The sequence below is a fragment of the Medicago sativa genome, chromosome 4 (genome assembly GCF_051527215.1).
Source record: "Medicago sativa cultivar Bolivia chromosome 4, Bolivia_mono, whole genome shotgun sequence".
Lineage (NCBI taxonomy): Eukaryota > Viridiplantae > Streptophyta > Magnoliopsida > Fabales > Fabaceae > Medicago > Medicago sativa.
This window is the reverse complement of record NC_140752.1, coordinates 76514471-76527381: the sequence shown is the minus strand read 5'-3', so window position 1 is coordinate 76527381 and position 12911 is coordinate 76514471. Positions and strand designations below refer to the sequence as shown.

The window sequence follows — 12911 nt, the reverse complement described above, 5'->3', positions numbered from 1 at the left end:
TGCAGACATGTTTAGAACATTACTAAAAGTTCCTCTGCAAAAAATTATCGCAAAATTTGATTTCTACATCCAGATTTTATTACTTTTTATCTTTAACATTTGTCGTTTTAAAAAATTCATATTTAATTCATTTCATGTCAGAAAATTCTAAATTTTAGTAAACGAACCTTTCATAGTGTTCTAATCTTGTCTCAAAAAAATCGTTCAAAAATTTAAGAGTTTAAGGATAATTAATCAAACTTTGTTTTAGCAGGGACTAAAATTATAAGTAAATTTTTTTTTATAGGGACTAAAAATGCTATTAAAATTAAGTAAGGACTAAACTTACAGGGTCGCTATTTTATAGGGACTAGAAACACAATTAACCCTACTATATATGTTATTCAAAAAAAAAAAAAAGGTGCCCTTTTAAGCAGGGCCCTGGATGGCCTTCTATTTAAACCATGCTCAAGGTCACTACCTATATTGTTATCATGTACTCCTTCCGATCACTATTATAGTAAAAATTGATTTTTTAGATTCATTTAATAAATGATGTATGTGGTCTATATATAATTATTCTATATTTTTTTTTAACTAACAACATACATGTGCTAAGCATGGTTTTTTGTCAAAAAAAAAATGTGCTAAGCATGGTTTGTGTTATGCACAGGTTTTTGGTCGATGGGAGTTTCTTTGTCGGCATCTGCATTTAAAACAAAAACAAACGAACCAATCAATCAATATTAAGAAAAACATTGCAACATTATTTGAGAATATTAAGAGACAAAACGATAACAATTTTTTGTGGTCATTAATGTCATTCTTTTTAAAAACTACTCCCTCCGTTTCAAAATGAGTGTCGTTTTAGGTGTTTACACATATTAAAAAATGCAATGATTAAAAGAAAGAGAATGGTTATTTTACCAAATTATCCATATTAACTATTGGTTAGTTTTAAAAGTAATATTTTGGAAGTAGTGTGCAAAGTATTAATTGGAGGGTAGAATTGAAAAGAAAAAATTATTATTGCATTGGAAACTGAAAGTGACATTCATTTTGAAACAATTTTTTTTTGTTAAAGCGACACTCATTTTGAAACAGAAGGAGTATAAAAGAATTGATAAGACAAGCTCATATTTATCCATCATAATAATATTAAGTTAAAAAATGTAGACATGGATCTTTCAAACAAAATGTAGTTATGGTAAACTATTTTTTATTTCTCCAAGTTTTATTTTTATATATCAACGACAATGTTTGTTCTGTGCTATTTTTTTTAATATTTATCCGTAATAAATATTTGTTTCAAGTTACTTTTTTATATTTGTTAGTAATCAAATGTGTCTCCAATGTTTTTTATGATCCATTGTTCTTAACTCGTTTACGCCGTTACATATTTCTCACTCAGTAAAATTAGAAAGTTGTTGCTCCACTTCAAAAACTGATGTGACACACCTGAAAGATATTATAATATCTTTAAGTGCAGTTTAATGATCCATTGTTCTTAACTCGTTTACACCGTTACATATTTCTCACTCAGTAAAATTAGAAAGTTGTTGCTCCACTTCAAAAACTGCCGTGACACACCTGAAAGATATTATAATATCTTTAACTGCAGTTTACTGCAATTGGTTGAGATGCAAGTGCAGGGCTCGACTGCACTTAAGTGTAGTTTCTGACTTAATATGCTTGATGGGTTCGGTGCTGATCTACAGTTGCTTTTGCATAAACAATACAAGTGATTGTGGGTACACGAGTGTCCATGTATTTGGTGTCTGCTTGATTGTATTGTATCAATTGTTACCTGTAAGTGAGATAGATAGATCACCTAAAACTTCATGAGTTTGGAATTTGAACAATAATCGCCAAGGTCGATTAAATCTGGAAACACATTTGAGGTGCCAATTTCGAATTGTTGGCTTTAAAAATGTAGATTTGACCATTGCCTTTTCTCTAGGCCAACATTGATTTCTAAATGTATCATAGCGAACATATTCACTTTCATGCGAATAGAGGTGCTAGACATTAAAACCGTTGATCGTAGGATGTTTTAAGGGTTGGTAAAATTGCTTCGAGACTTAAAAAAATAATGATTCAATAACATTAGCAACAATTGGGGGTATAATGGTATTTTCTAAATCTGTCATACAATTTTTGTAAAATTAACCATGATGGTTTGTCAAAAACAATAAACAAATTAAACATGTAAACCATCAAAAACAATAAACAAATTAAACATGTTGTTGAGTTTATACCTGTGCATAAAATCTGCTATTGCAACAACCAAACAACAATATGCCCTCATCATATTCTTTCAGAAAAAAAAAGAATGCCCCCATCCTATATATTTTTTTTTTGGTAGTGACCCCCATCCTATATATATATATATATATATATATATATATATATATATAGGTTATTATTTATAGTATAAAATGGAAAAAGAGATTACACACTTAAATAAACATGTTCATCCTAAAAATTTAGAGTACGCGATGAAAAGACAAAAAATTGTCTGTTGTCTATATATAAAAGACAAAAAAAAAATTGACTTTTGTCTATATATAAAAGAGAAAAGGTTAAATATGGTTTTGTCCATACAAATATGTCTTGTTTTAGTCCATGTAATTTTTTTTTATAGTTTTTGGTCCTTGCAAAATATTTTGTTTTTGAAAATAGTTTCTGACCCCATTTTTGTGATGATTTGTCACCTTTGTGCATAGGTGGCACATGATGACTGTGCTAACTTGTCCAGCTGGCATCCACCTGGCAATCATTTTATTTTAAATAATTAAAAAAACATTTTAAAAAATCAGAAATATATTTTTGAAATTAAAAAAACCATTTATTTTAAGGACTGAATAAATGAATGTGGAACACGCGTTCCACATTTTCTCCTTCTTCACAAACCCTCTTATTTGTTCCTCTTCTTCTTCGCCGCTCCATTCAATCTTTCATCAATTCATCTTCTTCAAATGGAAATTTAGGAAAACGGCCTAGATCAAAATCCTTATCGAAATTCATCCAAACGTTCATCCAAATCCAAATCTAAATTGAAATTCATCTTGTAAGCTAAGATCAAAATCAACCCAGATCTGTCCTGGGTCAGTACGGGCTACTGTTCTATCCTCCTCTCCCGGCGTCGTCGATGTCTCTTGTGTTCCCGTTGTGATAATGAGCGCACCACTCTCCACCGATCTCCGATCCAAATACAATGTCCGTTCCATACCAGTTCGCAAAGACGATGAAGTTCAAGTTGATTGATTTTGATTAGGGTTTGTTTTTTGTTGGGATTGTTGCAGATACAAGAGATGGATAGTAACAGATCTGAAAGAATTTTTTGTTGTTACTATTGCTTCTCTCGTTGTGGATTTACTGCAAGTGAATTTCTGTGTTTAACATGAAGATGAGTTTGTGGATGAATTTGGGATGAATTTCTGGATTTTTCATTAAAATGAAATTATGGGTTTAAGGATGATTTTTTTTGGTTTCGGATGAAATTCATGGTGAATTTCTGGATTTCTATTAAGTAGCATGACTTTCTATTAATAAAAATGGGTTATTTAAAATTAATTGGGTTTTTTAAATTTCCAAAATATATTTTCTCATTTTTAAAATGTTTTTTAATTATTTAAAATAAAATGATTGCCACGTGGATGCCAGCTGGACAAGTTCGCACAATCATCAAGTGCCACCTATGCACAAAGGTGACAAATCATCACAAAAATGGGGCCGGGGACTATTTTTAAAAACAAAATACTTTGCATGGACCAAAAACAGCACCTTAAGAATTACTCCCTCCGTCTCACAATAATTGTCTCTTTATCATTTTTTCTTTTTTTCAAAATAATTGTCACTTTAGAATACCAATGCAGCATTTATTATTTTTTTTCATTATTATACCCTTATTTATTGAATTTCATCCAACTTAACTACTCCACTAACTACAATTAATAAAGGTGTTTTAGTAAATGAAACTAATTTTACCATCAAAATCAACACAATTAATCATTTCCTTAATACTCGTGCATAAACCTTAAACGACTATTATTTAGAGACGGAGGGAGTATGATGTAATTATCAAGATATGTTACCAAAAGTGGGAGATTGCTTGAATATTTTATTGCAGAATTACATTCCAATATTATTATGCGTGCATGTCTCTATTGTTCAACATGAGTTGATGTCAAAATGATACAATTTGGAAAAATGGGAACTCTAATAGACAATCATATTATATATAGGCTATGGTCCCCCAATATACCAGACATAAATGAATCCAAATTTTTTTGATTAGTGAAGACAAAATCATATATTTGCATAAAAACATATACCCATTTATTAGTGATATAGTACCGTTTATAAAAAAAGTGACAAATACTGATATAAACATCATTAACAATAAATTACAGACTACAAAAAACATCATTAACAATAAATTACAGACTACAAAAATAATGTCATTTTATATATAAAAAAAAAAAACTTAAGTCACCTAAATATGTAATTATATTTGTCTATTGCCTTTATATTTTGAAAGTATTGTTTATTATTTCATTTCAACACTATCGAATGTATCCTTTTCTACGTATGTGACCAAATAATCATTCAACAATTTATCTCTCATATTTATTTAATAATATTTTGTATGGACAACACTTAATTTTTAATAGTTACAAAATAAAATTATTCAAGAACTTTTAATAAGACTAAGTTGGGGCAGCTGCCCCCATCGGACGAAATATCCGTCCGTGATACTGGACACACTTCTCTTTTTATGAGGAGTCGAGGTTTGAGGAAGAAACACAAGCAAACATGTACTTGTTATCTGTCTCTCTTTCTTTATGTTTCAGGGTACTACCAAGATACTACTATCAACAGTTCATTCATCCATATATTTCTAAAGTCATGCTAACCAGTGCCTCGGGTATTGGTTAAGGATACCAAAAAAGAAAGTTATTAGTGAAAAATGAAACTTTTTTGACTTTTTATGGATTAATTACACAATTTTCAGTGCAATAATTACTGTATAACTCTTTTTTTTTTGTCCCCGTGAGTTTAACTCAACTGATAAAGACAATGCATAATATATACAAGATTCAGGGTTTGAACTCCGTTCTCTTTTTTAGTGTCCTTAACTAGTGCCCCGTAGCCAGTGGCGGATCTTGACAAAATATGTGGGGGGAGCCAAATATTTGTTAGATATATATATATATATAAGTTCTTTCACACAATGAACACAAGTTGATATGTGGTGCTGTTGTTTATATTGCTTGGATACCACCTTAAGATCAATGGTTCGAATCCTTGCCTAGCCACTTTTTGTCAAATTAAAATAAAAATATGAAGAAAAAAGAGACAGAAGGGGTCGAACTCACGACCTAAGAGTCCAAAACAACTTCATTTTCCACTGCGACAAAGGCATAACATTTGGTAATAATAGTGTAATATAGTATTTATATCAGATCTGGGGGGAGCCATGGCTCCCATGGGCTCCCAAGAAGATCCGCCACTGCCCGTAGCACCGGTTAGCATTCCCATATTTCTAATATCTTTGATTCAGCGTGTCATAGATTCTAACATCCTCATTAAGTTTATGTAGTATATAGCATATAGAAAGCATGCCTTTTTACAGAACTTGTAAAACATTTTCCTCAAATTAATCTTCACTTTTTGTTTGTAATTATGTTTTACACGATTAAATTAAATAATTGCACTCGTGCACGATCGAGCGTGGAAAGAAACTTGTTCATCAAAGCATGTCATGCTTGTCACACTCTAGGGGACAAAATGACGGCATCAATGACTAATTTTTCGGCAGCGACTGTGGCGGTGGTATTGGTGGTGACACGCTCACATCGGGGACACATTGATAAGGTTGAAGCTGGAAGAGGCTCAGAACTGTGAGGAGATAACACAGTAGGTGGATCCATCTTCATAGCCCTAAGCTCCTCAACTTCTCTTTGTAGCCTCCGGTTTTGTTCAGTTAAAGACCCAAACCACCTCTTCAGGTATTCGCACTCCATCTCTGTCTGCTTCAACTTGCTCCTGCATGTGTCCAAAATATTAATTCAACGTACACATTGATTAAAATGATGATATGGTTAACTTATTATGAAATGTAATTTTTATTACTCACTCCGTTTCAAAATGAGTGTTGCTTTAGGCAATTGCACATAGATTAAGGAATTGAATAAAGTAGTCAAATGTCATACTCCCTCCGGTCACTATTATAAGCAAATTTTGACTTTTTAGGTTCATTCAATAAATGATGTATGTGGTCTACAATATAGACCACATACATCATTTATTGAATGAATCTAAAAAGTAGAAATTTGCTTATAATAGTGACCGGAGGGAGTAGCAATTTTACCAAATTATCATAATCAACTAATGGTTTGTTTTTTATTAAAGAAAGAATAATATTTTGGAAGTAGTGTAACATAGTATTAATTAAAGGGTACAATTGAAAAGAAAAAGTTATTATTGCATTGAAAACTGAAAGTGACATTCATTTTGAAACAAATTTTTTTGGCTAAAACGACACTTATTTTGAAACGGAGGGAGTATTATTGGGTGTGTAAGTAATCACTTTTTATGGATACTTGTCGATGAATGATGAGTTATTTCATGATGATTATAAATGCATGGGTTGGTCTAAAGCATGAAATCGAGTGGTCAAAGGTGCACTTAATAATTATTGGAGAGGTGATCAGTGTAGTGTAGCACACGAGGCCTAATAAAACTCCATAAACACGGACACGGTGCTGTGGTTATTGAGTTGTCTACTTTCATTTGGACAACAATGATTATGCTTTTATCCCACAGCAATCCTACGGTATGTTTAATGAGAAATATCATTAGTTAATTGTTAAATTAATATTTAACCTATTAATGTAAGGGTCTTGCTAAACAGTGTCCTCAAGTTAATGGTTAAAAAATCTATACAAATGGAAATTTTATCTTGGAAATATATGATGTTACTTTTGATAAAATAATGATTACACAACTTTTTCATAAAAACTTACTCCCTCCGTTTCAAAATGAGTGTCGTTTTAGGCGTTTACACACTTATTAAGAAATGCAATGATTAAGAGAAAGAGAATGGTTATTTTACCAAATTATCCTTATTAACTATTGGTTAGTTTTAAAAGTAATACTTTGGAAATAGTGTGCAGAGTATTAATTGGAGGGTACAATTGAAAAGAAAAAGTTATTATTGCATTGGAAACTGAAAGCGACACTCATTTTGAAACAAATTTTTTTGGTTAAAGCGACACTCATTTTGAAACAGAGGGAGTACTTGTTTTGGATCCTTAATCATTGCCATTGGGGTCCTGGTTACCATTCTCCTTAATGTAATTCCTTTGTCTTATAATAAAAGCAATGATAGGTTGACCACCCCATGTGGCATACATTCCTTGTACTTTCACACATAAAAATGACACGTGACGACGTGGTCCCCACACACTCACCAACTTTGTCTCTGACTCTCTCTTCTCCCTAATGCCACATGGGGGTGTGCAAGGATGGTACAATAAAAGGATGTCAACTTATAATTAATCCACAATAATAGTCGTTTAAAGTTTGTGAACGACTATCACACACTCACCAACTTTGTTTCTGACTCTCTCTTCTCCCTAGTGTCACATGGGGGTGTACAAGGATGGTACAAAAAAAAGGATGTCAACTTATCATTAATCCACAATAATAGTCGTTTAAAGTTTGTGCATGACTATTAAAAAATAATTAATTGTATTGATTTCAATGATAAAATTAGTTTCATTTACTAAAATACCCTTATTAATTATAGTTAGTGGAGTGGTTAAGTTTGATGAAATTCAATAAATAAGAGTATAATAGTGGAAAAATAATAATAAATATTGCATTGCTAGACAGGTAAAAATGTTAAAGAGACGATTATTATGAGATAGAGGGAGTAAGTTTTAATTCAAAATGTACCTTCTTTAGCTCAAAATCACTTGAACCATGCAACTCCTTAAATGTTATCATTATTAATTGCTAATTTTATTACTTGCAAATTTTGTCATTGTTTTAACTTCTTTAACTTGGATAAAATTACGAATATGAACCCGGTTCATAAAAACATTATTATTTTCAGTGAATTTTAATATAAATCGTCCTATCTAAGAGAACATTCCCATGAATGTCAAACCCTTGCCTAACTTCAAAAATTGACTCATTCGTTCTTGAAAATATTTGGCTCGAATATGTTTGTCAGTCAAGACGAGACCAATCAAACAATTTTCAAGAACATGAACAGCTAGGTTATCTGATTCCAAGTCGATGGTCAAACCTCCTCATCAATGGTCAAACCTTCAACAAACAAATCCATGATGATTTTGAAACTTAGCTGCAACACAAATATAAATCAGAAAATTTTGCAAAGCGTGGTGCTTTGGGAATGATTCGGAATGCGCATCCAGATTAGGGTTTGGAACTTGATTTTGCGTTTTTTTGGTGATCCATGAAAACTTAACATAAACCTTGCCATATGTAGGCTGATGCATACGCCAAACCAGGAAAACATAGCCATGCAAGACACACGCTACTCACAAGGGCGACGACAGCCCAATTGAACATGACGACCCAAAATAGATAACACTCCGCAAACCCTAGGAGAATAATAACAAAGATAATATGGCGAAGAGGATCTATGATAATCTTACACAATTTTTTTTTTAAAAAAAAGACAATTATATAATTCATCTCTTAATTTAATTTTAGGTAACACTTTCGTACTTTATCTTTTCTTTTTTAATTTAGTCCTTTATGTTATAGAATGTCAACATAATTGTTCTTTTTTATAAAAAAAAAAAAATCAAAATTTTGGGACGAATTGTGTAATTTTGACAAAAAAAAAACAGTTTGATTTTAATTCAACTGTTAGTGTTATTTTAATTATTTTTATTTTTTAAATAAATAAAATTTGACCATCAAAATCATACAACTTACTATGTTTTAGTAAGTTACAAATCTTTTCAATTCTTTTTCATCGGATATTGACCTAACATTTTATTACTAAACAAAATTCAAAACTCTACTCATGTAATATATATATATATATATATATATATATATATATATATATATATATATATATATTATAAAATACTCATACCTTAATTAAGTGAGCTAATTGTTAATTTTTCATATATAGTCTTAATTAGGTAAACAAATACTATTTTAATATTTGTATACTCTTACACACACACACACATATTGAAGTCGATTGAGGATCAGTCATGATGAGAAGTTGGAAGCTAATATATAGAGGATTAGCCTTTACCTGGCCCTACGGTTTTGAAACCACACCTCCACTTGCCTTGGTCGGAGCTTAAGCTGCATTGCCAAACACTCTTTCTGCTTCTGTAGTGCAAAACCAATTATATGCATATTAATTAAGGAAAAGTAGTAGAAATATAGCATCTCTCATGGACATGGTAAATATTATACATGAGAAAAGAAGAAAATATGAATAAATTAAGGTCATGTAAATGGGTCTTGGTAAAAGAAAGATTTTGGAGGTATAATTACTGGGTTTAAAGTGTGGTTTTTTCTGAAGCTTTCTTCAAGGAGATGGGACTGTTCCTTTGTTAGACGCAGTTTCTTGCGAGGAGTGTCTCCATTAACGCTGCTTTCTTCTTCCTCTTCTAGTGCCATCCATTCTTCTTCTACGGTTACTCGGTTCACATCCAACTTTTTCACTGTAACACCCAATTTCCCAACAAAAATTCATAATTCTTTATAGGATTACAAACTCAATATATTATATATCTAACTTTAGGAACTAATTCCTCTCAAAAAAAAATTTTAGGTACTAGTTGGAAATATCATAACAAAAAATTTAGATATATGTTTTCGTCCCGACAAATATATCATTTTTTCATTTTTGATCTCTATAATTTGTTTTTATTTTATTTCAAATATAACATTTTTATTCTTTTGATCATTGTTATTTTATTTTTGTTCGTGCAAAATTAATTCATGTAGGTATTAGTCTCTATAATTTGAATATTTTATCTTAGTTAATCTCTAAAAAAAGACAAAAACATATATTATATTGATCAATTTGAATATGAACAAATTTTACACAAATAAAAAACAATAAAGATTTCCTAAAAAAACAATAAAGATCAAAAGTAAAAGTGATATATCTTACAATGACTGAAAAAAATAAGGATTAAAAGTAAAAAATTGTATATTAGGAAGTTATCATTTTACCTATATTTGCTTTAGGAAGTTATATCACGTATATTATATATCCTCAAGAAGAAGAAAAAAATAAGTATGTGGGAACCCTTTATAGGCCGTTTAATATTAACTTTTTGTTATAAAAAATAATAAATTTAAGGGATAAAAAAACACAACTGTAGTGGAACATTCATATATATCCGATCATTGTTTTAATTTTATTTTTAGAGAAGTTACAAATATTTATTTAAAAAATGAAACCAATAATGGTAAAATAAATGAAATTTAAAAAATTACGCAGAATTAAAAAAAGACACAAACATGAAGAGAGGGTTATCAAAATGACAAAAGATGAACAAGAAGATTGTGATACTAGACAAAGATGCAAAAGGCAAGAAATTAAGAAGTGCTACTTACCAGATGATGAGGGGAGAAAAGAAATTGGTGAAGAAGCAAAGCCTGGGATAGATATGGTCAATTCCAAGCTGGAGGAACTTGTAGGTAAAACTGCCATAGAAGAAGAAGATCAAGAAGATCCTTGATGAAAAGGGAGGAAAAGGTAAAGTGAAGAAAACAAATTTAGGAGAAAGGAGAAAGAAGACAGAAGCAGCAAAGATGTGATGAATTGTTTAGAGAGAAAAAGGTCAAGATATACTATAGAAAACTCAAATAAACAAATAAAAGGATATTATTATTAATTAATCAGTCGTACAAAGGTTATTATTGATTAATGTTTAGAAAATCAAGCTATTAAATTCAAGTGGTTAATAAACTCCACCAAAGACAAATTGTTCAAGAAAGTCTAAGTCAATTCTTGAAAAAATAATTTTTAATTAGACTTAATTTCATAATGAAACACTTCTGATGATTATCGTAACTCATTTCCCTTTAGAAACATATGGTTAACACAAAAAAAGTTAATGTTTAAAAATTCAAAAGGAGGTTTATGTGGGAAAAGCGTATATATAAAGTGTTGTAGCTAGGTTTCTGAATTATGACCATGGTCGGCAAAGTACTTATATAAAAATACAAGAACGCAAAGAGGGGTGGCAAATTGCCAATACCACACACTAATTAAGAGCATCCTTAATCCAAAAACCCAATTTTTGGGTAAAGCATGTATACATAATTTATTTTTCAACTTTAGTATTATCTAACAATCATTACATCTCTCTGATTCATCATATTATAATAAGGTTTTGCAGGAATTTTTTTCAGCTTAATTTTCTTTTTCAGTTTTGTCATTCAACTTTTTTGCCAAGTTCATTTTTTGTTTTGGTTTAATGTTTAAATCCAGGATTCTACCATTTTTGTGTGAGTCAGTTTTCAAAATATGGGATCCATATTAGTTTCATTTAATAAGATAGTGAGTATGATAGAAGCAAGACTTCCATGGTCATAAAACTATGGGCACAAGTCTTGACACACTCACAGACAAAACAAAATGTATAACACTTCTCAAATTTTACATTTAATTGTGAAAATGAATTTTTATTTTCAATTTTTGGTTTTGATTTAAGGTTCTTGCTAACATGTAGAAATATAAATTTAAAATTTTTAAGGAATCCAAAGTTAAAAATTTGCCTTAATTGTACTTCTTAATATTTTTAATTAGCATACTGTATTTTTTTTTTTTTTTAAAAAAGAACAAGGCATGCTATCTTTTTTAAATACTATAGATAAACTTTTTATTTTCTTTTTTGGTGAATAGCATATGCATGCTGAATGCATTCTGAAACATGCAATCATTTTTTGTGATTTTTTAAGAACTTCGTTGACCCCGCGCGTGTGTGTATATATATATATATATATATATATATATATATATATATATATATATATATATATATATATTGACAAATTGTTGATCGGATATACACCCTCCGGTCACTATTATAAGTAAAAAACCACATTTTAGATTCATTCATTAAATGATGTATGTGGTTTATAATAAAGACCACATACATCATTTAATGAATGAATCTAAAATATGGTTTTTTGCTTATAATAGTGACCGGAGGGTGTATTAATACACAAACATAAAATATGTGTGCTGTGTTTATTTTATATATATATATATATATATATATATATATATATATATATATATATATCCACATACATCATTTAATGAATGAATCTAAAATATGGTTTTTTGCTTATAATAGTGACCGGAGGGTGTATTAATACACAAACATAAAATATGTGTGCTGTGTTTATTTTATATATATATATATATATATATATATATATATATATATTGACAAATTGTTGATCGGATATACACCCTCCGGTCACTATTATAAGTAAAAAACCACATTTTAGATTCATTCATTAAATGATGTATGTGGTTTATAATAAAGACCACATACATCATTTAATGAATGAATCTAAAATATGGTTTTTTGCTTATAATAGTGACCGGAGGATGTATTAATACACAAACATAAAATATGTGTGCTGTGTTTATTTTTTAACAGAAGTGCGTGTTTTTGTTATATGCTATCTATATTTTTGGTTTTTGAATATTTTCTCATGGAGTGAAAAATAATAATTATTGTAGAATACTATGATGGAAATCTAGTCGGCCTTATCGTCCATTCAGAGGTCCACTGGGAAATTATTGGAAATTTAGAAAGCCTTTGCTATAAGCATTTCTTCCTTTTTCCTTTTAAACACGTATCAACCAATTTCATTGGCCACCATAAACAAAC

The 12911-nt window shown here is 30.0% G+C and overlaps 1 protein-coding gene and 1 long non-coding RNA gene across 2 annotated transcripts; both read right to left on the bottom strand.

Moving 5' to 3' along the window:
• Positions 1-1281: 1281 nt before the first annotated feature.
• Positions 1282-2364, bottom strand: LOC146932033 (uncharacterized). The gene is made up of 2 exons (XR_015006906.1): positions 2238-2364; positions 1282-1786 (listed from the first exon to the last, which is right to left on the bottom strand). It is a non-coding gene; the product is annotated as an uncharacterized LOC146932033 (long non-coding RNA).
• A 3244-nt stretch (positions 2365-5608) lies between these two features.
• LOC146932032 (homeobox-leucine zipper protein HOX3-like) lies at positions 5609-11186 on the bottom strand. The gene is made up of 4 exons (XM_085703624.1): positions 10615-11186; positions 9541-9710; positions 9293-9372; positions 5609-6030 (listed from the first exon to the last, which is right to left on the bottom strand). The coding sequence occupies exons 1-4, from the start codon at positions 10709-10711 to the stop codon at positions 5754-5756; spliced, it is 624 nt and encodes a 207-aa protein (XP_085559750.1). The 5' UTR covers positions 10712-11186; the 3' UTR covers positions 5609-5753.
• Positions 11187-12911: the final 1725 nt, after the last annotated feature.